The sequence below is a fragment of the Wyeomyia smithii genome, chromosome 2 (assembly GCF_029784165.1).
Source record: "Wyeomyia smithii strain HCP4-BCI-WySm-NY-G18 chromosome 2, ASM2978416v1, whole genome shotgun sequence".
Taxonomy (NCBI): domain Eukaryota; kingdom Metazoa; phylum Arthropoda; class Insecta; order Diptera; family Culicidae; genus Wyeomyia; species Wyeomyia smithii.
Genome location: NC_073695.1, coordinates 26,660,510 through 26,686,865, shown reverse-complemented (window position 1 = coordinate 26,686,865; position 26,356 = coordinate 26,660,510). Strand labels below are relative to the sequence as shown.

At 38.0% G+C, this 26,356-nt stretch overlaps 1 protein-coding gene across 4 annotated transcripts in view; it reads right to left on the bottom strand.

Moving 5' to 3' along the window:
* LOC129722680 (actin-binding LIM protein 2) overlaps positions 1–26,138 on the bottom strand; it is a 48,356-nt gene extending 22,218 nt beyond the window's left edge. For 2 of the 4 annotated variants that reach the window (XM_055676335.1, XM_055676336.1), the window contains exon 1: positions 25,581–26,135. In XM_055676335.1, the coding sequence (XP_055532310.1) occupies positions 25,581–25,584 (4 nt within the window). In that variant the 5' untranslated portion in view covers positions 25,585–26,135. Of the gene's footprint in view, positions 1–25,580 lie in introns of all 4 variants that reach the window. The other 2 variants (XM_055676334.1, XM_055676337.1) reach the window with 2 other exon arrangements.
* Positions 26,139–26,356: the final 218 nt, after the last annotated feature.

The window sequence follows — 26,356 nt, the reverse complement described above, 5'->3', positions numbered from 1 at the left end:
CGGACCTTTCTTTTGTCTTCTTCCATCAAGTTTTCCTGTTTGACGGGACCTTTCACGATGAAAATGTTGCCCTTCAAACCACAGGAAAAGATGGCCTGCTACACGAGATATTTCTTTGCAAACTTCGACAGCTTAATGTGTTTAAAAATCTCTGCCACCTTTTCGATTCCAGTTGCCGTATAATAGGTATTACTATCTAGGAAGCTGTTTGAAGTCTGCCTTGGCGTAAGTTTCATTATCAATCTTCATTAGCATCTGCACGTACAACCTTCGCGATAGTTGTCTAGCCGACTTGTTTTGCTTATCGTCACCACTTTTTTGTAAGTCGACAGTCCGGCTCATTTTTTAGCTCGATTCACCGTTGCAAACGACACTGCCAGCTTACTAGTGATATCTCAGACGGAACAGTTGTGATTCCACTTGGATCTGCTGGCCACTCTTTTTGTCGTTTTTATGGCCTTCGGTTTTCGACTTCCTCCGATCATGTCTTTCTAGTAGTCGCAAACGTTCTCCAACCACTTTTATAGCGTTGATGACGATTGATTAGGCCACATTCAACAATTCCGCTAACTTGGCGTGCGAGTAGATAGTTCGGATTTTCAAGATGCGCGAGCGAAATTTTGACGGGTCGCTTCTCTTACTTCAACGCCATGGTGGTATATTACCGTTTAGAAGCAAAAAACCCGAAAGTGTTGAATATGAAAAAAATATTGTTAGAAAGGCAGCTCAATTGTCTATTTAAAAAAATGACTTCAAAGTGATCTAAAATTCAAAGGTCAAGTTACATTTTTGCAATATTTGAATAATAAAATTCAGATAATTTCGTAAGTCTTCCCTTGACAACTTTTCTCTAGCTCATGCCATTTTTTAGATATACCAATTTATAAAAAAGACTGCACTTTTAGTCCAGTTTAAATGTGAGCCTAGATACCTATTCGAAAAAAAGTATTCGAGATTGCTTAAAGGCCTACACAACCACAAAGTTTTCTGATCAAATTTTCTAGCCGAGTTGGCGCGAAATTTGTCATTGTTCCTTTTATTTTCTTAGACGATCGATTCTCGGTGCCACTTTGCATGACCACTTCCGATTACTGGGAAACAGTCTAAAATGACCAAATACCAGCCTGTAGGAATATTTCCGGAATCGAGTTGATACTCAGAGGCTGGGAAGCAATTCCAGGCGCAAGTTTAGAATTCAAGATGGCGACTTCCGGTTTCTGAAAACCAGTGGCGACTCGTGGCTTTTCAACCAACCTGTTCAACTATAAATTCTGGAAATCACAGATTGAGGAAGTAACTACACTTATGTCCACGAAAAAACGCGTCTCTTTTTTTGTATTTTTTTTTATTCTCGCTTATTTTCCGTCGGTCTAGTTCCGCCACTGTTGTGGCCAATCACCGACGCCCAGGGAGGCGACTCCACACCCAGGACCCTAACTCACGACCCGTTTATTAACGGACCGGCGCCAACGGCTTTACTTCCTCATGCGATGGAAGGCGTGATCCCAGAGATTTTTCGCCTCAGAAAATCTCCCGGTGTCGGCTAGGATTGAATCTAGACCAGTTTGGGTTGGTTGTGAGTGGATCACGCCACCTCACAACCATCAACACCTATGTCGGCGGTGGGATTCGAACCCAGGCGTCGAGCGTGGTTGGCGGAGACGTTACCAACCACACTAGGCCCCCGCTACTTTTTTTGTAAATCAATCTGAAAAATTATTAAATCTATAATATAAAAAAAGGAGTTCTGTCTGTCTGTCTGGCTGATCTATATAGGCTTGGAAATGACTGAGCCGAAATGAAGAAATATTTTTATGGTAGTTTGAGACTCCTCCCTGCTCTATCAGGAAGGGCTACCATACAAACGCACGGTGTCAAAATATTGATTATTATCGAATTTTCGTGTTCCTTCTATTTTTTTTTCGCAAAAATGTTGCCAACTGGCTAAGAATCAATTTTAATTTTTTTTTTTTAAATTTAATTTTTTTAGCGCAAATATACAAAAAAATTCCCTCTAACTTCACTAATGACAATCATATTAACATAGTCAGCAACCAGTGCATTTGAGGGAAGTGCAGTGTCTTTTAATTTCAAAAAATTAACAATTAAGTCAGTCATTTTACCACAGACAAACAGACGTATCACTCAATACAAAATTTTAAAATTTTAAATCACAACCGTGTGGGAGTGCTAGCCGACCGACATCGCTAACCACAGAGCCACGGGGACCACGAAACTCATTTGAATTGAGCGTTATTTTGATACATGAATATGAATTTCGATTGTTAACGAATTTTCATGTACCTCTAATTTTTTTCGCAGAATTGTTGCCAACTGGATAAGTATCAGGGATCGGAAAGTTAAAAAATATTTCATCGGCGATTTTTTTTGAAAAATTGAATTTATTTATTTAAAAGACGTTCAGCGCAAAAAAAATTAAGATGTAACAATTTTTGTGGGATGCAGAAAAAACGTACGGGAATCCAGCAAACCCGTTTGTCTTTATGTTTTCGTAGAGAAAATTTCCTTAATGTTCAATCTTGTTTCGAATTAGGTAAATAAATTCATTAATAAACAATTTTCCTTTGAAAAATTCAAAGTTATTTATACTCAAGTATCTTTATTGGAGTCGTGGACGTGCATATCTCGATGCTGGTAATGTATTAGAAAAGTTGGTAATTTTCAGAGTTGTGTGATGTAAGATATTATTACCTAAAGGTCGGACCCGATTGTCCGGAGACACGATTATTCGGGGCTCGATTATGCTTAGCTAGCTAAATGACCCAATATTTTGACTTTTCAATATTCTGACATTTACGAATATATGCTTAAATCTTGATGACTTTCTCTGATCCGTCACTTATCTGGTTGGCTTCAAAAGGCCGCAATGCTGGAAACGTCACAAAAAGGGTACATGTGGAGAGGGTATCAGCGTGTTTTGGTAACTGAATGTTCCAGTTATGCTTAATTCGGAACTTGTTTTGAAACCTGTGAACCGATTCGGATCAAGTTCATGAAGATTTGGACGGAGTGCTGTAGCTTTCAAATGAAATCTATTGCATTTAAATTCGTTTAGACATCTCCAAGATAAGTATATTAAAACCCGTTATACGATTCATATATGACCATATATGACAAACATCGACATTCAGTCGCATTTACGCATTTACCGAGTACAATACATTTTTATTAGTAAACTAATATTTTTGACAATAAAAATAGATAAACAAAAATGAATAAATGGTTCGATCATCCGGAGAATTTGATTATCCAGGGTGAAATATTTTTCAAAACTCCGACGAGTCGAGTCCGACCTGTATTGCTTATTTTATTGTTTTCTGATGGTTTGTGTAGTCTATATTTATTTTGGAAATTCTAACATTTGAAAACGCATCCAAAAACCTTTGATCAGTAGTAGAGGTAGTGGTTTAAATACTCCAATCGACGTCATCGAGTATAAATTCAAAAGAATGGGCTGTTGTTGAGCCGAACCTGAAACCCATATTTCTAAAAAACCTCTAGCCCACTCATCCTTAAACTAAAGCTTGAACAGAGGGTTTTCAGCGATTATTTATTCACTTAACTTTTAAAGATAATCTCATGAAAACTCTATTTATTCCATGAAGATTCTTTAGATCAACATAAACGTTCATCTGTTTGTGTTTATAACAATCATAACAGATCTTTTGTTTGAAATAGAATTTTTTGCATCATCTACGGTTTTACGATTGAGAATCGTGCTCTAGTTAATGTAATACGCTGCTAATTCTCGAATGTTTGATATGGTTGATTATCATAATAGTCAAACTGAGCAATACATGATAACTATTTCTGATAATAGCGTTGTAATTACTAAAAAATTATTAGATTTCACGTCCATTGGAGGTTTTATTAAGATGAACTTATTCCCATCCACATTTCATGTTTCATTTAGTTCATGGTATAGACAGGTAAATCAAATAAATAATATATTATTACTGCAAATAATAGATTGATTGTTTCGATAAACGTGAATTGTTAATTACTTCATCTGATATCATTATTAGTGATAATACGACAAGGTCCACTCATACTGTATCCGTCCATAAGCTGATGGGGAACAAATGTAATGTGGATGACTTCGCAGTTACCGCTCTGCCCGAAGCGGTCGGTCGGCCTGTCGCGAAGTGTCGCATTCCAAAGTTGTCCATCAGCGCAAGCTTCGTTTAATTTCCAGCAACACTGCGTATTAAGCGCACACTGAATATACTTTGACTATTATTAGCGCAGTACCGACCAAGTTGTGCCTCATGGCGAAAAAAAAACTCAAAACCGTAAACGCACGCTCCGCAAACGATAGTTTTGACCGAGTTTTGCTACACAAATTGTTCGAGCAGTGCCGTACCTGCTGCTGCTGGCTGATCATGGTGAAGATAAAAGGTGCATTGTACTGTGGCCTGTTTGAATAGACTAACTAATAGAACCTGTTCACAAACAAGGTGAAGGTATTTTGCGGCACCCTTTATCAATAGGACCGTCAACCGTCGTCGATGTCGCCATTTTCAGGTCGACGCAGTCTCTGTCACCGACTAAAGTGGCGATCTATCATTTAGCTAGACAAGCGAAAATGATTTTCCTTCAATAAGGCAATCAGCAGTCTCGCCGCACCCAACTTTCGAGTAGTTGGAAACGACCGTGGAAATGTCAATTTAAAATAACTCAACACCCTTGTCAACCGGGTTCACCTTTTAGACATTTTTCATGATTCGTCAAACTCTTGTTCTACCGACCGTAGCTGATAAGACAACTTTTACACCCGATGACCACACACATTCTCGTTACCCAGGTTCAGCCAGTCAGTCCGGTAGCCGCGGTGAAATAATTCGTTCCCTCAACCAACCGCCATCTGATAAGCGCCGGTCGGCATCGATTCGAAACGTTCTTTTTATAGCGAAACAGCGTTGGAACAACTCGCCACTTGTGCTTGTTATCACCTGTGTGATAAGCGAACAAGCCAAGGTGTAAGGCGGTGAGTTGGCTTCTTATCGTACGTCCTATTTAGTCTCTTCCCGTGGGTTTGCTATTTTCTTCATCCGGTTGAGCGTGTGTACTCAAGCAAAGCAAGGGTATATAGGTGTGAAGTGCTTATGGTCCGACAAACGTGACACTCGCTCGAGACTAGTTGTTATTACGTCCTCAATTTACTTAATGCAAATTGATTGTCTCGCTCTCGGTGCCGTTTCTCGTTTTCGGTGTAAAATAAAACCACCCGGAAGGTGTTGGTGGCAGCTTGCCAAAATCTGTGTACAGAACACTAGAAATCACGAATCATAAATAAAAATCTGTCGAATCGATAGTTTTGAAATTAAAAAAATGGCATTGGAAATGGCAGGCACTGAATGAATGCTGAGCGCGAAGTCCTATGAGTCTACGAGTTGAGCCAGACTTACGAACATGTGAAAAATCTGCAATTGGGTAACATGTAGACACGTGATCTAATTCAATTTACGAATTACATATACGAAACGATACGATACGAAAAAGTATTTGCCAAGTACAACAAAATGTTTAAGCCTTATTCATTCAGTAATATCAGTTCTATGGAAGAATAACCCGAAAAACTATCACTTACACTGACTACAGGGTCAGACGAATTGTTTCTTTTCCTCAGACATATTTATTCGACACACGATTCATTCTTTTTTTCTGCATCGAATAAAACTGTTCGTCACTTCACTTTCTTTATCCGTGCTCGAATGAACAACGCAAAAACCAGTGCGGAAACCGAAATGCGAAATAAATGCTTAGCGAAGGTTAGAGGTCTACACACCCCTTGCGAGTTCTAGATATAGTTTCTCAAATGTGCAATGGTAAAAGCAATAAAAGTTTCAAAGGGGGAAATTTGCGCAAGGATGAACGATAGATAGTGACCTAAACGATGACTACAAACTGCCGTTATCCGCATTGGGCATCATCATTACGGCCAGTACCTTCTTCTTCATCGCCGGACGGAAGAAAAACAGTGCAAAATTAGTTCAGTGGTGAACGTACGACTTTAACCGACCGCCCGACCCGGCTTGATTGAACGTCGTTGAACTCGGCAGCAGTGATGACTGTTGACCGATCGACTGGCCGGCCTCCGCTGCGGGTAATATCCTGCCCACTGCGGGTGCACTGAATTGACCATTCACTTGTTATTATTGTGATTAGTCGCTGATCGTTAAGTTCCTGCAAGCGCGCGAAAAGTGGTTGCTCCTCACGGTGAAGTACGTTTTTTCACCAATTTAAAGTTTGATTTTATTTGACCGTTGAACTCATGAAACTGACACTTTGCGTCCTGCACTTTCACAAACAATAACTGCATGTAATGGTTTTTGCTAGAGTCAACGATTTAGCTTAATTTACTGAAAGGATGAATGTCAGGTGAAAGATATTCTGTTCGTATGTTGTTCTACAACATTGTTCAGCTTTATGATCCTCGACAGAGTTGATTAATAATGAATAATGACAAACCCTTGTACCATTACTGATAAACCTATCCAGCCGAGATTATAAAACATCGCGGAACTCTTTATGAGCTAAGACAAAATATCAAACACAGCTTTGATGTATAACTTTACTGTTCTTTGGTAGATGGAGACCCCAAAATGGATTTTTTTCAATAACACCATTGCAAAAACTACTGGAAAGAATTTGTAAGAGAAAGCAAAAATCATGAAAACCCCTCAAACAACAGCATCTGTCTCGATCGATCGTGCCATTGAACGAAACTGTATCCCGGCAGCTCTGTCAAAGCTGTCAGCCCCATCGGCGAGATGTAGACGAACCAAACGTTAACTCTGAAACAAATCCCAAATAAAGCGCTCATCATCTGTTTGTGGATTTCAATGCAGCGTACGATCTAGTTAAACATAGTTAGCTGTGAAACTACAGCTGATTATGTGCAGTTGGGTGAATTGAAAGTTTCTTGCATGAAACGAAGATTCTATCAGTAATACCATCAGCTGTACTCTTTCATCTTCATAAAGCAAAGCAAAGCCTTGGTGCTACATTCCGATTCCGGACTAGACCTTCTGTATCTTATACACAGACTTCGCAACCAACTGTTTAGTGTGCAGGACAATTGCGGGGCTAACGCCTCGATCCTATTGACACTAACAGTACCTCTCGAGCCGAGACTCCATCCCACAACTGGCTTGTTAGACCAGCATCGTACCTCGAGACCCACTGAGAGGTTTCATCTTCATATCAGAAATTAAATCTGCCACAGTAGTTTTATTTATTTTTTGACTAAAATTTTGTAACTGAAATTTAGGTAAGGGGAAAGAGTCGAGGGTCGAGGTTCGACGTGAAAACTTTTTGGTTGCGCGATATTTCGAAACAAAATAAATTCATTCGGTTTTTGGGAATGAACGTAACCGGAATCAAGTGTAAATAAACTCAGGACATTTTATCGGTGAGTGTTGTTGTGTTCCATGAAATGTGGTGGAGGTAGTGTATATATGTCCCACACGGTTGTCGGTGTCAAAAACTGTTTTTTGCGTGGATTATTCCTACTGTGTTACTCGCCCGTGTGACGCTGCTCGCACTAACACCCTGGTACAGAGGAAAGACGGGAATCAAAAGATAGGTTTTGGTGATTTTACGCTGATTTTTATGCACTCATTTTTTTCGTTCGATTTTAACGGCAGAAACGATCGTTCGAGCGAGAGTTTCGTTTCTTCTTGATAATTTCTGTTGTGTTGCTTGCAGTCGCAGCTTCGGGGAGGCCGATTGGACCAGTTACAGCGTGTGTTAAGGGGTGCGGACTGGAGTGATCGAAACATGTGGCGTGTTTTATTTGTGTTTGTCCTTCTGGTGCGTTCTCACGAATGGCAGTACCTTGTCATGCACATTCCGTGTTTTTTTTTTCTTTTTGTGTTGCACGAATTTTCTCGTATGCGCAATAGACTATGGGCTACCACCAGTAGGTGAATTTGCTTTAACAAATTGGAGTTTTATTTTATTATTTTTTATTTTTATTTTTATAATTACTATATTTTATTTTCTATAATTTATTCAATTAAAAATTAGTAAAACTTAGGTGTCCCAGTTAATATGCTCTTAAAATTGATTTTTTTTGTTATTGAAAAGCTAGCGAAATGGGAATTGATTATATGTTTCAGGACTATGAGGAGTTATCAAGGAGAGAAATATAATAATTTTTGTGTTTCTTTCAAGTAAACCATACTCAATTGTGCATGGCCCCAACAGTCTTCCTTTGGTACCACGACGCAAGGTTACATCGATATATTTTTATAATATTTTGCAATTACCTTGTTTCATATAGATTTTTCCCAAAACAGTATGTATTAATACAAGTACTGTTCTGTGTTCAAGGAAACCCCTTTGGCCATTGGTGAAATTTCAATCTAGTTCTATTTACAGCAGGTTTTGGACTCGAAATTCTCGAGAGTATTTTTTACGCCACTAAGCTGTTTTCAAAAAATCTGAGGTTATGCAGAACATTGATCTATTATTTAAATAAGCAAACCCTTCTTAATGTTTCAGTGCCTTCGAAGTACCTTGCAGGATGGGGAAAAAGTTTTCAAGATGAAATTCAATGATTTTCCATGATATTCACTGAAATATAACATTAATTTCTCTGAAATTTTCAGCATTTCGCATAAAAAAGTGCAATGTAGATTAACGCAACTCTGAAATCCCAATGAAAAAAGTATTCATTCGGGTAAGAAACCGAGCCGTCGAGGTCCCGAATTAGCCTTTTATGCTGAAAACATCAGTTTTTACGCTAAAGATTCGTTTAAAAAAATCTCAGTTAAAAAATTTTCCCTGAATATTTTTCAGTTTTCCATGATATTTCCTGTTTTCCCTGAGCGAAAAATGAATTCCCTGATTTTTCAGTTTTTTTTTTCGACACCCTGGTCCTCGATAACTTTTCATAGTTCTGAAACATGTTTTTCTAATTCCGATTTCACTAAATACGATAAAAATAGTTGCTCTAAAAAGATTATAGATATTTAACCATTCCTGTGAAATTTGATGCCGTCATAGTCTCGCAAAGTAATTGCTCGTCAGATTCGTCGCTTCAACGTTATGTTAACGTTTATGTTGTTGAAAACTCATTTATGTCTTTGAAAAAATGTTGGTGACTAGGAATACAAACTCACAGAAATGGTTAAGCTATAATCTTTCAAGTTTATTAAGCAGACAATGTGTGCAGTAGGGAAAGCGAAAAATAAGCGAACTGGAAATATGATACAGATTTGGAAGAAGATACCGTCTCCCGACGGGATGCGGTATATTTTTTCCAAATCTGAATTATATTTCCAGTTCGCTGGTTTTTCGCTCTCCCTACTGTACACATTGTCTGCTTAAAAAACTTGAATGTTAACGGGCAAAAATAGAAATTTAGTTCGAAAAATTAGTATGATCTTTCAGTTTTTTCAGTTCGAGCTTCAGAGCCACCGGTGTATTGACTCCGCGGACACTGGAGACATATAAATTCACATGGTTGGTAAGGTTGAATAGCTATAATCTATTATTTTTTTTCGGGTTTAAGCTTTTGGAGTGCACCTGTGTTGACCAGTGTAATCAGTGCCCTAAAAGCTCTTTACCGTTGGCTTAAGCTAACTTCAAATCGTAGAATGCAAAACACTGTTGATATTTAATAGACAAATCACACACATATGTGCGTAACCCTAGCAATATTCCTTTTGTTTGTTCCAAAAACAATAATATAATAAATTTTGTGTTTCTTACAAGTAAACCATACACATTTGTGCATGGCCCCAATAGTCTGTCTATGGTACTATGGAATAATATTTTCAAATTCACTCGCTTCACGAAAAATTTTTCCGGAATAGTATATATTTGAAACAAGTACTATGTGCTCAAGGAAACCTCTATAAACTTTTGTTGAAATTTATATTTTTACTTTTACTTTTTGAAATGAATTTGAGAATTCCATAAGGTACCATAAGTTAATCGGGGTAGAATGAATCACCCTTGAAATCCATACATTCTATTGGATATTGCAATTATTCGATATGTTCAAGATAAATTATGATTTCTCAACTGAAAAATATCAATCGCAGTAAGTTTGGAAACGAAAATAACAATATTGCAGGTTAAAATTTTATAATTTTGGCTCATGAGATTTTTGTCTTATTTGATTCGGTTTATTGCAAAAGGTCAAAAATTAGCGCTGGAATTAAGTATTTTTTTTAATTTCCTGCTTAACTTTCTGAGTTTTTATCAAACTTTGTTCAGTTCTACAAATTTAGGGTAATTCACCCCAAGGGTTTACTTTAGGTAAATTCAATTTTGTTCTTGTTATTTTGAAACTTGTTTGATCAAATTTGCTTGAGTTTTGACTGAGTTAGAGGATTTTTTCGAAAATATGTCAAATTGACCCGGGCATGCAAGGGTTACTTTTGACAAGTAAGTGAAGTGAGTAAGTAAGTAAGTGAATCTTGCAAAAGTTGAATTTCCAGGTGATTAACTTCACCCCACTGATACATTTTACGGTATGTTGGCTTGAATCGAATCTACATTGGGTGGTGTAATATATTGTGTCTCACTGAGATATACCATACACACCTGTGCGGGATCCTAACACCATTCTATTATCTGTGGGTTTGGATTAATCTCAAACAGGAAATTAAGCAAATTTGTGCTTTATTGAAATGAACCACGCACGATTGTGCACGGCCCCAACAGCATTCTTACTATCTGTTGGTCTAAACCGATACCAAGTATAAATATACTGTTTGTGCTTCTCTAACCGGAATGGTCGGAATTATATGTATGATCGCATCACTTATCAATGTGAATTCTGATCCAACGTAGTCAGGTTTTTTAAGCGTATTTTTAATTAAAGTGGTTTTTTACGCGGATTTTAGAAATAATGTGTTTTTTTATGCGATCCAGCGTTAATTAAAAAAACAGGAGGGTTGTGTGCAAAGCCACGACCGCAAGGTTGAAGTAGAATACTTTTACAAGAAAGAAACCCGGCTGTTTGCGTGCCAGTCATTTTTCTAGTCAACAAACGTTGACTTATCAGATCAATCGAATTTTGCGCTTCAAGAAGGGTTGACCATTTTCAATAATATAGTAAGTTGCTTGTCATGGTTGGGGATTGACAACTTTTAAATTTTGAGATGAAATATTTTCGGATGTCGTGCTCATGACTGAAGGAAAAAATAATTCAGTACGTTCTGAGACACGGAAATAAAAGAAATATTTATAACTTATACAAAGTTAGAAATGTGAATTAACTCATTAGAAAATATTAACTCTCTAATCAAGTTTTTATTTCATTCTGAAAAGGACAATTTGTTGTTCATTTTAGTATCGGATAAGATGCCGATCACATCTTTGCGTTATCACTGACAGCGCGAATAAAGTATTCCTTGTGATAAAGTAAACAATGAAATGCAGATATAACACTCAAAACTAGAAGGCTCACGTGTTGTCAGAATGAGTCAACTTTTCATTGAATGCATTTACTGGTGCCCACTATCGCACAGAGACTGCATTTCACTAAAGTGCCTCACTGCATCAGCCACTATCGTTGCTGGAATCCGCTGCAACTACTGCGCTATCCATTACTACGTCACAGCTGTGGCCGCTTTCCGCCATCGCTGGTATCCACTGCACTGCTAGTGCTGCTGTTAAGGGAGGACGACTGCTGTTGTCGCTGTCTAGAACTATTACAAGCGGCTTCGGCTGAAACAGGCACTTATATAGGCCAAATAGCATGTTTTAAATTGCAAGGTAAGGTATATGATTCTGTCGACCGTGCTTATGAAGCAATCATATGACGACCAATCAGAGGTCGAATTTTTCGTTTTGAAAAGGCTTGACTATTTTCAAAAGTACAATAGTGTAAATAATAATATTACAATTATCTTCTTTTGGGAAGAATCTTAGAAGATTTTCCAATCTATTGCTGCAAGAACGAAGGAAATCCATCGAATACTAACCGATTAATTAGCATTTGAAATTGGACATATTTTTCACTTTTTTCGGTTTTAGATTTTTATTTCGCATCCCTATGTAGCCGAACTTCCTGAGAGAAGTATTCTACTTCAAAAAAATTTCGCGGATTTTCGAACTAACGAGGGTTGGAAACGTAAAACGTCTAAGTGTTTATTGAGTAAAAAACTTAGTCCAAAAAATAGTACGAGGGTGGTATCCAAGATACGACCGCATGTTTGACGTAGGACTACGATAGTTTCATATTTCATTTTGAGAAATAAGACTCTGTTCCGCACGGTTCAATTTTGGCACGGTTCGACTTTGGCACACATAAGCCAAAAACGAGCGGTTATGTTAAATCATAATTTATAGGTTTCTTGTTTTGCTTTTAACCAATTTAAGCTCAACAACCACCAAAAGAAAGGCATTTTGTCCATTATGTTTCCGAAACGGAATACCGGAATCAGTAAGACGGTACTGGATATATTACCGGAGCAAGTTCCGGTGATATAATAGACTTGATCAAAGCAGTACTAAGTACCCTGCTATACCTCTAATTACTCGGAGGGGTCATATCAAGTGTCTATGTCGTTAAAGGCTTCATGCGGACCTGTACCCGTTGCGTTCCGGATACTTCCAGATTATTGAGCCTAAATCCACCAAGCGACACCTCTAACGACTTACAATCCTAAAACTAGTTCATTGGTGGCCACATATTGTTAAGGTCATATGCCACCAGAAAGTCATAAAAAGAAAAGCTTTTATTTTTAACATGGTCCGATTTTGACAACTGAAAAAATGCTGATTATTTATTTGCAAACCTCTATTTGAGAAGAAAAAAATACTGTTTTTAACATTGATGAATACTAGAATGATAATTGACTGCATTAGGATGAATAATTCATCCTAATGCAGTCAATTTTCTTCAACACGCGAAAAAGCAATTTTTATATAGGTCTTAAATAAGAACGATTTAGAAGTAAACTTCCTTTTATCTTCAATTGCGCTTGAAAAAGATAGCTCACTCACAGATTCCAAAGCAGCATCATTGTCAGTTTCTCACAACTGCTTAGCAAAGATGTAACATAAAAAAATACTGTATTTACAAGTTCGTTGGAAAAGTAACGATAAAGAGTTGCAGTTTTTAGTGGAAAATCTAGATTTACAAAAAAATTTAAATTGACATTGAAATTTATGAACATGTTTACATTCAGTTTTTCATTTTAGGCAAATTGAAACATTTATTCATTAAGCAGAACCAGAAAAAATAAATCAGTTTTGAGATACCAATAAAAAAAAAAACAAACAAACAACAAAATGAAAGGTTGTGTTTATATGTTTAATATCTAAATAGTTTCTTGCAGATGCTGATGTAATATTTTTATAATTGAAAAATACGAATATGAACGTTCAAAACCTAACGTCAAGATGCATATAATTTGGTTTTTCTCTAGACCACAACCGCGCAATGGCAAAATATAACCATCAGTACAGTTTAAACGAGCTATCTGAACTATCTGTTTCAAAATCTTAGCGAAGCATATTGGTTTTCTATTGTCTTTTAAATAGCCTATTGGCCATTTTAATATATCTGAGAAAAACCAGAGTGTAGAATTCAAAAAGACAGCAACCCAATGCAACTTCAAACTTGAGGAATTTGAAAGAAGTTTTTATTATTAAACATGGATATGCAAATCACGACTGTTGCAGTTCAAATGCCATCTGCTCGATTTTTAACACAACTTTTGTTGCAAAGATATTTTAATTATTATATTACAATCTTTCGCAATATTCTACCTGCCGTTTTCGGTGTTTGAAATCTGTTCAGGGGTAGTAATACAATAACCACTTTAAAACGATTAGAAAACATCTGTTGCAGCTAAATAAAGCGAGCTCGCGATTGGTTGAAAGCTGCGAAACTGAACTAGAAAAAGTGGATTTCAACTGAACTTTTTACTAATCTACTATTCAACGATATGCCAATTATTGTATCACAAGCTTTGGCAACGTTCGTCGTTTGATGAAGCATTGGTGGTAAAAATCTGTTCAATTGTAATCACATATTGGATACAACATCCAACATCGTGATATACTCTTGCGTACAGAATTATTTTATCCCCGGCCGCACAGCGTAGTGTGCGAACACGCACCACTGTACGTCGACAGCAGCTACATTGTTTCCACTTGGCTTGACTGCACTGCACACAAATGGCAATTGAGTGCTACCGCACTGACGACGAGCGACCGTCTTCTCCTACATGGCTCGGTGCAGTACTGTTGCCTGTGCCAGCATGTTTTCCTTCAAGACATCAGTTTTAATAACATTCTCACAGCAGATCGTTTAATTGTCTGATAAAGGAGGTTGTTACGAACTTTCCGCAAAAGCTTCACTTTCAAGACATCAAAATAGTCTAGGCTCATAGAAGCAAATATTAGTTGACCTGTTGGGACGGGGAGATTCTGTCAATTTTTTTTGTCACTGATGTAGAGATTGTCATAGCAGGCAGTTGGTATCCACTCATGAAGTCTGTGCCAGGCGTGCTCGCATGTGATAGGTACATTGTTCGTAAAAATTCGACCTTGAAACTTTTCAGCAATTTTCACTGTTTAACAATCAAGTAACAATGATATATGAAGAATCACAAAATTGTCCAACATTTTATCATTCCAACGGCATATTGATTACTATGATCCGTCATGTGGTTACATCAGTATTACCGTTTGAAATCTTTCATTCCAACGTTACACCTTGGTTTTAGTTTTCCGCAGAATGTATATCGATATAGTACGGTTGGACGTAGTCCTACGTCAAAAAAACCCTCCGCCCTCCGAAAGATCCAAAACTACCGTCAAAGAGAACAATTTTGAGTACTGGTCGTAGACAGTATCGGGTTTTTTCTAAAGCCTTTCTTGGTGATCTTGGTGGTTAACTTCACGCGGATTTTTGAATCGCGCTGTTTTTTACGCGGATTTTTGAATTGCCGCAGTTTTTTTACACGGATTCGATTGACGCGTTTTTTACGCGCATTTTTGAATTTAAGCTATTTTTGGGCGTTTTATACGAGGTATGTTTCCCTCGTGTAGAAAAAACCTGGCTGTACCTTTTCCTACTAAAAAAACTTTTTCCTGTGACCTCTGTGGAGCTGCAGAGGTTACGGTCTCCAAACAGCAAAAGTCACGTAAAACATCCTTCAAGGTATTGAGTCACTGAAACTTATAATTGTCGGTCACTCCCAGTTAAATTCAGCTGATTCTCTGTGCGATTTCACTGATTCGGACCTATCGCGGAGTAGTCAAGCTAAACTAAAGCTAATATTCATAACTGAAATTTGAAATGGAAAAATATAAACAATTTAGCTACAAATTAGGTGCGCAAACATCTTTTCGCTATTTGACAATAGATGGTATTAGCAGTAACTGCTAGTCGCTTTTGGCATATCTGAAACGTGACAAACTAAGCTGAGATCTTCGGTGAATAAACCGCTTTGATACGTCAGTGATTCTATTGTGGCATCAAATACCTTTAGTTGTGGGAAAATGTCCAATTTTATGCCAAATAATCGTCATGTGCGAGAAGCTTAAGCGCGTCGAGAGTTAAAAACGTTTACGGAAATGCTGCTCTAAGTGAAACATCGTGTCGTGATTGGTTCCGTCACTTTAAAGACGGAAATTTCGATGGTGACTACTACACTGCACACACAGCCTCTAATGCGTAGAAAAAAACATCTTTTTGCGGAAATTATTGGCAAATAAAAATATATGTCCACTGCTGGAAAAATTCCTCGAAATTCACCAGAAGGCAATGGATGGAAATCAATAAAAATTTCATTTTTTTTTAAATCATATCAAAAAAAGAATTGTGAGAATTGTGATGTCTTGTTAATGACGTTTTCGAAAAAAAAAACTTTCTCGTAGGTGTCGCGCCGTGGCAGAAATAATTTTGGTCTGATCAGTTTCTTACCAGCAAAACGGATACAATTTATTTATGTTCACTTTAAAATATGTCACATAAATTGAAAAGCTTAGAAGATATCTATTTCGTGGGTCAAAAGTCGGACTATACAGAAGAAACCATATATGTTTTTAAAATTTTCTAGTAAACAGAGACAGAGGAACTCACATAATAATATGATAATTCCAGATATTTACGTTATTTTTAAAACATGAGCCGCTGAATGCAATATACTTAAACATTCATATAATGCATTTCCCAGGTTTCTTTTTATCATCAACAATTCCAGTTGGCTTACCTAATAGAAGCCATCAGTAAGCGGCAACCTAGCCTCGTCAACGTTCCACGTGCTGCCTGCCTGTGCAGTTTCCTCCACCGCTATAAGCTTAGGCATCTTAATACATGATCTATAAATTGAATTAACTTCGACTAGCAGCCCGCTTGGCGTAGAAAAAAATGAGAACTATTAACATTCCAGCTCATCAGCATCAGCAGGCGAGAACTCGCATTCCGCCACTTGTCTTCGCCACATCAGTAAACATCAATTACCAATTTATTCGTGACTTATGACATTCCGCCGTGTCCCGCCGTCTGTGAGTATTATCGCTCAAAAAATGGAATCTAGCTCTCCACTAGCAGACATGTTGTTTTCATTTGACTCCCGCGGAACGCGTTTTGGTAGCACCCCAGCATCCATTAGTTGATGGTGATAACGGGATGGCCGTCATCTCTAGTCAGTATATAGAGCAGTCATTTTTCGGAGGCAGCAGAATGTACGATTTAGAGGGCTTCTCTTTCCCCCTCGACGTGTTTTAGCTGCGTATTTCAGACCAGTTCGTCACGACCGCCACGCTCACTGGTTTGACGGAATTGGAGCATGTATAATTCTACTGCTCCCTTTTTGGTCTGCCCGTGTCCAATAGATAAACAAGAGAGATAGATAGAAAAAAAAACTTTCGCTTTTTCGAAATTCTTTTTCGTCTATCACCCTTCTAAACGTGTACCGGCTGGCTGACGCTTGCGGACAAGAACCAGGAAAAAAGCGCAGCCACCGCTGAATGGCGACAGAAAACGTTACCTTTTTTGTTTTATTTTGGTACGCGACAGTACCGTTCCGTGAATGGCCGCGCAAAACGGGTTGGACGAAAGGCAAGCAGCGCTCAGCAGAAATAGAAGCGCGATCGCGGGTTTCATAGGTACCGCTATGTTTTCCCATATACAGCACAGTGTTGCTTCGGTTTCTCTATCATCACACTCCCCTCGATTTGCGAGTAGCCATCGTCGATGGCGCGCTTCTCAAACAAAAGTGATGTAATCAAACCAAATATTAATCTGATGACATCATCGTCACATCGCAGCAAAACACACCACATAGCACGAACTGAAGAGAGCGAATCGGTGCTTGGGGTAACTGTCGCTATTGGCGGTCATGTGTGAGAACTCTTTTGAGAGTAATGTTATACTGAACTTTAGACTAAACCCAGAGCCATTCTCAGTCGGTATTCCATGGGACACTATTTACTCTTCCAAGCGGTTCGATGCTAGGGATGGACAGAACATCGTTAATATAACGTGATAACATGACAGCACGCTAATACAGTTCAGGCGTGCTGAACCGGTAGAAACTCGCTTTTTAATCTTTGCTCTCGCTTCGTACTTTGTCCATCCCAACAACAGTGTAACTAACGAGTCAATTTGCGAATTGCCAGAAAATACTTTGGCACCGTACATATCCACAGCACAAGCAACGGCGTCCGTCAGCGGTCAGCAAGTTTGTCGAAAGATCAGTAAATAATGTGAGATAGATACCGAGTCGGTTGCTCGCTTGCTTGCTTGCTCGAACGACCTCGAACAAGTAAGTGCTCTTACAGGTACCTATAATCGGTAAAAATGTGACACCGCAAAGCTAAATGTACAACCAAACAATCACGTCAAAAATTACAGGGTCATACTCTGCTAGCTCTCAAACCACGGGCTAGTAAATCGCTTGCGATTTTTTTGATACACCATGAAACGACACTACTCGAGAATACCGAACACGAATCTAATAACACCTCAACTTTTTTTGGCGTAAATTTTGTCATTTGTGGTAAAAAAAATCTACTCGGAAGTTTCATGTCAAATCTAGCACACACGAACATGATGCTTGCCGCGATACCCGTTTGTTCCAAGCTATAATACACTCATCAAATGAATCTGAGTGACTCATCATGGGATTCTTATTTCGATACTGTAACCGAGCGCACGTATCTATGTTTATTACTATGACGGTTTGGTCAACGGTAATTGTGTATAAGAAACAAGTGTGTGAAAATCATTATCTATAATATTGGAAATATATAACAGGGTATCTAGCCAACTTGAAGAGTTAAATTCCTTTGATTTGTTTAGGCTGTTTTTTTCACACTCGAATGTTTATTTCAAAAACAGTTCCGTTTTAAACCATTCCATAATTTTGTCTAACCTATTTGGTAGCAACGTAAGGATAAAATATACGTTAAGTTTTTTAATCGATTTCAAAAGTAGTTTAGAAATAGTTGAATCCTCTATTTCTACGCTGGCATAATGTTAAGTTTTTTAACTCGATATAACATTTTGATGTTGTTTTTTACACAATGTATGAGATTCAAGCTCTTCATCATTTCATCTCCAATTTGTGTTTTTTTTTTTGCATTCGACTGAATTTGATTTTCGTTTCTTCATTTTTCTTCACGTGCTCAATGAATTCTCACCCAATGCTCACAATTAGATTCTCAGTGCGACATTGTTTTAAAACAGGAATCCCTGAAAGCTCTGATTTACACAATCCCCTAATACTACAGATTTTTTCCAGATAAATTCAAATTCACCGTAAATTCCAGGTTTTGCAGGAACTGGCAACTGTGAATTTTTCCAGAATTAGGATAAATCTAGTTTTTTGACAGGCTAAGGAGTCATCCAGATGAAATTGTGAATATCTATCAAATAAACATAAAAATAACTTAAAACATGTCAACATAACCAAAGTATCATCAATCAAGTGAGCACACATATTATCAAAAAAAATCCCTCCCCCCCCACTTAACTTTACTCTTCCGTGCACGACAGTATACTATATAAAAACTTTGTTAAATTTCCTTTGGATCATGGATATTAACCAAGTCTATTTCCTGTACACTTATTACCAGTCGATCTACAGAGGCTTAATGATGAGAGTGATTTAAAAATTCAGAATGCTTGCAGAGTCTCAATGAGTCTCTTGAAGATGATTACTTTATCTCGGTGCCGGAACTACACACATTTGATGATATCTGGCCATTTTTGACTTTTTCAGAAACCGGACGTAACCATCCCAGAATTCAAAATTGAATCTAGGGTCGATTTCTGGTTTCTGTATGTAATTCCTGTTTCGATTAGCCATAGCCGCAAACAGTGTAACGATAGACCCAAAAAAGTATCCTGACCAGTTGCGAACAAGATTCATGTAAGTCACAACACAGACACAAAAGCCACAGACAATTAGCTAGACCATTCGTAATTGTAACTATTTGGATATGTAAAAACAAGACCATGCTAATAAATCTTTGCTGAGTCATCTTTGCTGAAAATGTCAAGGATCTGTGACGAAACGTCGAACAGTAAAAACAACGTTGTTCTACCTTTTTGAAAATGCAACAGTCGAACTTTTAACAACTATTATGTCCAAATAATATTATCTACCCTATATTTCTTTCTATTTCGGTTGAAGGTTTATATCCCGCAAAATCATTAACCATAAAGCGTGCTCAACAACCTGTCGACTGTATGAGATCCGTTTGTTTGTATGGATCCGTTTGTTGTTCCTGTTGATTAGAGATACCAATTAAAAATTCTTTTCCTTAGAAGGAATAGCTTTTTTGTAATTAAAAGTTTTGATTTGCTCTTAAAACGTCTATCAAGAGAAATGACAGTGCATCAAAAGTTTTAAGCATCGATGTTATTTTAATTTTAATCACAACTGTAGGTTAATTAGACATTAAATAGTGCGATGCAGAGAACAATAATCTAACCCTGTCCCGGCGGAGAGAAATCAATTTTTACCTCAAAAAATGAGCTTTAAACTCTCATTACTTATCATCTATATGCACAATTGACATGAATTGTAATGCAAATTAAAGATCAGTCTTCCATACTTAGTTCTAACCATACTGAATAGTTTTATCCTGCAAATTTTTCAAGTACAATTGTTTAATTCGAACCAAAGTTTGAATGTCAGGTGATGCCACATAGCCACTGTCCTACTCAGAAGTAAATTGAATTTTTTAGACCCCCCCGGATAATGTCTAACGTTTGCATTAAAACGTTGGACGAACTACGCAAAAAGTGACAAAACTAACCATGCAGCATCAATCATAGTAACGAACTTTAACCGTGATGGCGAAAACAGTGAAGCTACTCCGTTCAGAATTGTACGCGTTCAAAGAACGGTACCCTGAGCGTCAAGAAGCTCTAAAGGATGCTGAAGAGGGAGACTGACCAATGAAAAATTACCTGGCAAACATAGACATACATAGCAGGAAGCGGCAGTCCCGTCCACTTGTCTCGAAGCTGCAGGCAATGACGCAGCGGTAGCGGGTGAATAAAATGGTCAAGTCGATTTTCCCGGTGAATCGCGACGTAGCGGTGGTGATGGACGACGAGAATATGTCATCCTGGATGGCAACGACTAGCAGGGCACTGTGCACAAGTGAGCTCCGAGGTGAAATTTATTTCATACACTGCTACTGTGGCTGACAATCAGCAAAAAAGGGATGTAAAAGTCGCTTTGGACTGGCCGTGAACGGGGAAATTTATTTTACGATGTGGCTACCAGAAGTTGCGTCGTTTATCAAGAAATTCCATAAGGGCGAAGATGCGGTATTCTGGCAGGATCTAGCGTTGGCCCACTACTCGAACCGATGGTTGGAGGAGATGGAGCGGCTGAATATCGATGTGGTATCCAAGTCGGCGAACCCGCCTAACGTCCCCCAGCTGCGTTCCATCGAGAATTTTCTGGCTAACCTGATGCATAAGATCTACTCCAACGATTGTCGTCGCGATAACTGAGGAGGAATTGAGAAATAAAACTCAAAACTCAAAACATGCCTATTTCCGTCCGCCATGGTGAACGTTTCGGTTAACTGCCACGTATAAAAGCTAACATGCGTAAATTTATTCTTCATGTTTAAAAAACGGCAGATCGCGCACTGGTGATTATAGATCATTTTTCGCTAGATTTTGGATCTCCCGTCTGTGTTAACAGCACCGTCATATAGGCATGCCTCCTGCTTTGTTTTAACTGTCTGTTCAGGGACGACCACATATTTTCAATTGAAGTAGTAAAAAGGGGGTTTTTCTCATCTACAGTCTTCATGAGTTTACTATCAAGAATCGGAGTGCTAATTACTGTTAGGAACTGTTAGCATCATAGAAGGAAAATACAGCACCTGTGATTGGTTCGCAATCACATTACTAAACGCATGACGAACAAACTGTAAAAACTTGCACGACTCAAAATTTATATTTTCGAGATAAACGGATTTGAAAATTAGCGTTGGGTCCATCAAGTATTAAGACTTTTAAAGATTCGTAAACAGTAAAGCATGCATTATGCAATAAATAGTTTAAAATCAAATTTCAAATATATGCGGAGAAAAACCTTTTGCAGTGCCACAATGTCCGATGAGTGGCAGGATTTTTTTAAAAATACTTCACAATGAAATGATTTTGGGGCGCTAATTTCTCTCTTTCAGGACGTTATCAGCTATCAAATTGTTCATAACATCTAGCAGATGGATAACAGGATATAACAACAAATAGCAGAAAATTTTTATCTTGGTAGCATTTCTATCAAGAATGTATCCGCAATCTAAAAATAAACGGTTAGAAAAAAAAAAGTTAAAAAAAAGTGCTATTTCACAATAAAATTATTTTGGCACTAAGAAAAAGGCTCCCGCGGACCTCAGTTAGCAACTACTGTACTAAATGTTTTGGATTTTCATTTGTAAGACAGTAAAATGTTTATTTTGATAGAAAATTCTCACTCTCACAACTTTCAATGCCTATTCCCAAAAAATAGCGTTTGAACATCCTGACTCATCCTGAAAACATTTTTCTGGAATTTTATTTCCGCTTTATCGTAAATCTTTTTGCGACAGAAAATACAAACCAAGAAGTATTTTTGTTTAATCGTTCAAAATATTCAACGAGACATTTGTACACTAAGTTATTTTCGTTCAGGCGATGTTTTATTCTTTTTTCTTCGCCTCCTTCGTGAAAATTTCTGAACAAATCTTTTTTACATTGTGATTTTTCGATATGCTAAGAAAATTAAACAGCAAATTTATTGTTTTCGATTGTTTTTTTTATTGTTTTTGTTATTGTTACCGAGACCGCATAGACAAGCAAAAGTTCATGAGTTCGAATCTTAGTAGAATCAGTCCATTCGATGTCAGAGGGACTTATACGCATGGGGTCAATTCATCCACAATTAGCCATCTTACGATGGTTCTTTGTGCAACTTTTCTAGTTCATATTCATCACGGTAGAGCATCTACGAAATTTGCGAAAATAAAACTCAAGCTCAAGTAAGCAAATTTGTTGTTTTCGAACGAATTGAGGAAGCAAGCTGGGCAAGAAAAGTAAAGCCTACATTCCGATTCGACACTCAACGTTCTGTTTATTATACACATATTTCGCAGCCATTTGTCATTGTACAGGACAATTGCGGAACTAGCGCTACGATCCTACCGATACTTACAGTTTCTTCCGAGCCGAGACTCGAACCTATGACGATTGGCTTGTTAAGCCAGTATCGTATCTCGAGACCACCTGGGAGGCTAAGCAAAGTTAGCAGAAAATAGTAGGAAAAGATTTTTGCTGATCACGTTCACATTCAGCTTTTATTTCGCCGTTCAACGAACGTCATCACAACAACACTTATAAACTTTTTTTTTATTTCAGCTCGATTAGTTTCACTGCTATCCTATGCCTATATTTCAATGATGTGAATGAATGATTAGCCATAAAATTCTACATCATGATCACTTTCGCTTAATGAACCGACTTTTTGTCACGACTGATTCCGATAAAAAATCCTGTAACTCTCGTTAGATGGAATAGATGAAAACTATGAAACCTACTTACTGATAATTATAGGCTAGAAAAAAATCGAAAGAAATGATTGGAAACAGATTTGTTCGATACTTCAAACAGGAAATGCGAAAGCTATCAACAACCAGCATAAAACACCTTACTGGAACAATCAAATTCGCGCTAGCAAAGCTGTGTTTACGGAGGTGTGAAAGCTGCTAGAGGTGATAACTGATATTAACAAAACCAGTTAAAATAAACATTTTCTCATATGATAGGAAAAAATGCATACGATTTTATCCGAGATATAGGTTCACTTATAATAAAGACTCGTTATGATGAATGCCTATACGAAAATATTTCTTAAATAACTTCTAGTAACCAACTTTTTGTTGCTTAGAAAAAATAACTCCTTCGGCAGAGTGGTAAGAAGTAAGCGATTGAAAACGAATCCATGGAAAGGATCCATGCCAAACGCAGAACCAGCTTGCTTCAAAGACACTGAAAAATGGCTTGATTCGTGGATAGCCTCAAAAGACGAACACTTTTACCGTAATGGAATTCGATTTCTACCAGGAAGTTTTGGCTTGTTCTTGATTTGTTATGTTTACCACATATGAAAATCAAAAATGAATGTTCAAATTCTCCAGATACGCCCGCCAGAAGCGCTGAAGTAAATTGATTGTTTAATTCAATCCAGATACTGAATGACTCAAGCTTTGACAGATTTGCAAATGGTGGGGACGTGAGAATAAATCAAAGCATCTTAACTTTCAAAACATGAACCGCTAATTAAAAGAAATAAAAATTGCAAATATTTTCATTTCTTCGAAACAACGATATACACCGTATAGTTACTCACGGCAATCAGGCAAGCTAGAATTTTATATTTAATCAACAGATCAGGTAGATTATGTGACGAAAAGTCACCAGTGATTTCTACTTGCTTTCACCAAGCAATTGCTAACGTAAACATAGTTCGCACTAATTAGCGATTGTAATCTGATAACAGTTTCTAATCGTTTCGGCTACGATTGATCTCCGTTCACCAGTATTAGAAAAATGTTTTGCCTTCTCACTACTCGTGGCAAATAACGAAATAAAAAACCAACTTATTGAAATAAACTTCAAACAAGCTTCCGTTTGTACTTCAACAGTCGTATTTAAATACGTCTTTGATTTTAATTCTCTTTTACTCAATTGAGGCAACCCAAAATTATGTATGGTAAAAAAATTCAGTTTTCAACTTGGATTTAAAAAAAGCCACAAACATGAAAAAAATTCAAGCCTGTTTCGCCTTAGTTTCAACCCGAACCGTCTACAGTGGAACTATCAAATGACCGACTGTTGTAAATCTGTAAAGCACAGCCCGGCAGTGCCCTGGGCTTCATCGCTCTTACAAAACATTGACCATCGCCCAGCCAAACAAGCCTGAGCTGGGAAAAACTTCCGTTAGCTTGGAGCTGAGTTGCTTTTTCTCTGTTTTCTTAAAGTGCAGCAAACTAGGCCTTATGGCTGTGGCAGGCCTGTAAACTTCCTCCCTTCTTTTGGCAGTCATTTTATTTTTGCCATATTACTTCCCTACAGTCATAGACGATAGTGCAAAGCAAAAAAAAATAATACGACTTCCTCTTTCGCCAAAAATGGAAGAGTTTCAACGGTGATCGACACACAGACCGTGGGCTGGCTTTGGTGTGAATTTTTCGACAAGTTTCAATACTTCATTAACGAATTCTAAACCTACTGCTCTGAACATACTTATCAGGGGAGCCATGTTTCACTTTCATCAGCACAGCAAAAACTAATAAATTCCAAAATACCGTCTCGAATCCCACAGATAAGATTACCAGAGCCACTGCTGTCCCCTCGTACGGGAACCCACTGTTCCATGCAAAGAAGAGCCGTAGCAGGCAAAATAAAATAACGGTTCTATTTCTCTCCTCAGTACAGTATTCCAAAAGTTTATTTGCGGGACTGAAGTTCGCCCGATAATCATCAGCAAAGAGGAGGAAAAATTCGCTTTCTGCTTTCGCGTTTTCCTTCTACATATCGATTGCTTTTTCCTCTTCGATTGATCGACGGGATAACTGCCACCCACTCTCTCTCTCTCTCTCGCTGAACACTCTACTGACAGGGTGCAAATTCATCGGGTCTATCAAATCACATCTTCCCCTCGTAGTATTTTCCGACGACGCACGCGAACGTTCTAATATATTTTTATTTATAAAATTAGAAACACAGACCAGGCGATACGGGGGGACAACGCCCAAAAGCCGAAACGGTTGCCGGGAATAATTTGCTGCATTTTTCGCCGGCTCGCTCCCGTTTCCAACGAAAAGATTTCATTTGTGGCAGGCAGTGTGGTGTAAAGTGAAGAATGACATTTTCCCCTTTTTTTCACCTTCTTATACGGTGACAGCGTACCAGCATTCCAATAAGAAATCGATTTGCGCAAGCCAGAATTCTATAATTTCTTGTTTGCATTTTGCTTTACGTTCTATTCAAATAGATGAAAACTTTTCTCAAAGACCGGCTCCCATTAATTAGTTTTTTTGTTTAATTTATATGTTTCACTTACCCATTTTTTCGCTGTTGATTAATAATCCTTCCTTCGCTTAAAGTTTTCTTCTCTCTAGCTTTTCCGAATTCTTGAAATTTTTCGACCAGAAACGGTCGACAAAATGGATTTTTCACTAGTTAATAACCTGGTCTTTCCAGCAGCCACTTCACTTTTACATCAAAAACACACTGCTCAAAATAGATTAATCCAGATGCAGCAAGCTCACATCCCACCCCGGAACACCACGAGCACCTGAACCATAGATTCCACAATTTTCAAAAAATCAAAAGAATTTTAATTCACGGGGAAAAAGTACACCTTATCTGCTTCGTTTTTGCAGAACCACACGCAGGTTACACACACGCACACTTTACACTTACAACTTTTACAGTGTTACTTCTTTTTTTTTCTTCAACAAAAACCCAAACCCTCCTCTGAATCTGAATATTTTGACGCGACAGGAGAAAAGACCGGACTGTGACTGAACCTACTTGCTCGCTGACTGCTGAAAGCCATTCATGCCTTCATGGCAAATCGAATCGAACACGGGCACAAGACGTACGTACACTTTTCCACGGTTTTCTTTCAAGTACACCGGACATACCAATACCAGCGAAAGAGTGGACACTCTGCCAGCGAGTGCGCTCGTTGTATGCGTATACTGTGCAGGGTGTTATGCAAAAATTATGAACAGAAGGAAACAGTGTGAAGCAGGCTTGCCAGATCAGCGGGTGTCTCCGTACACGCTCCTTTGTTTTGACTCTCAAGTGATTAAGATCTACTCAGTTTGGTAT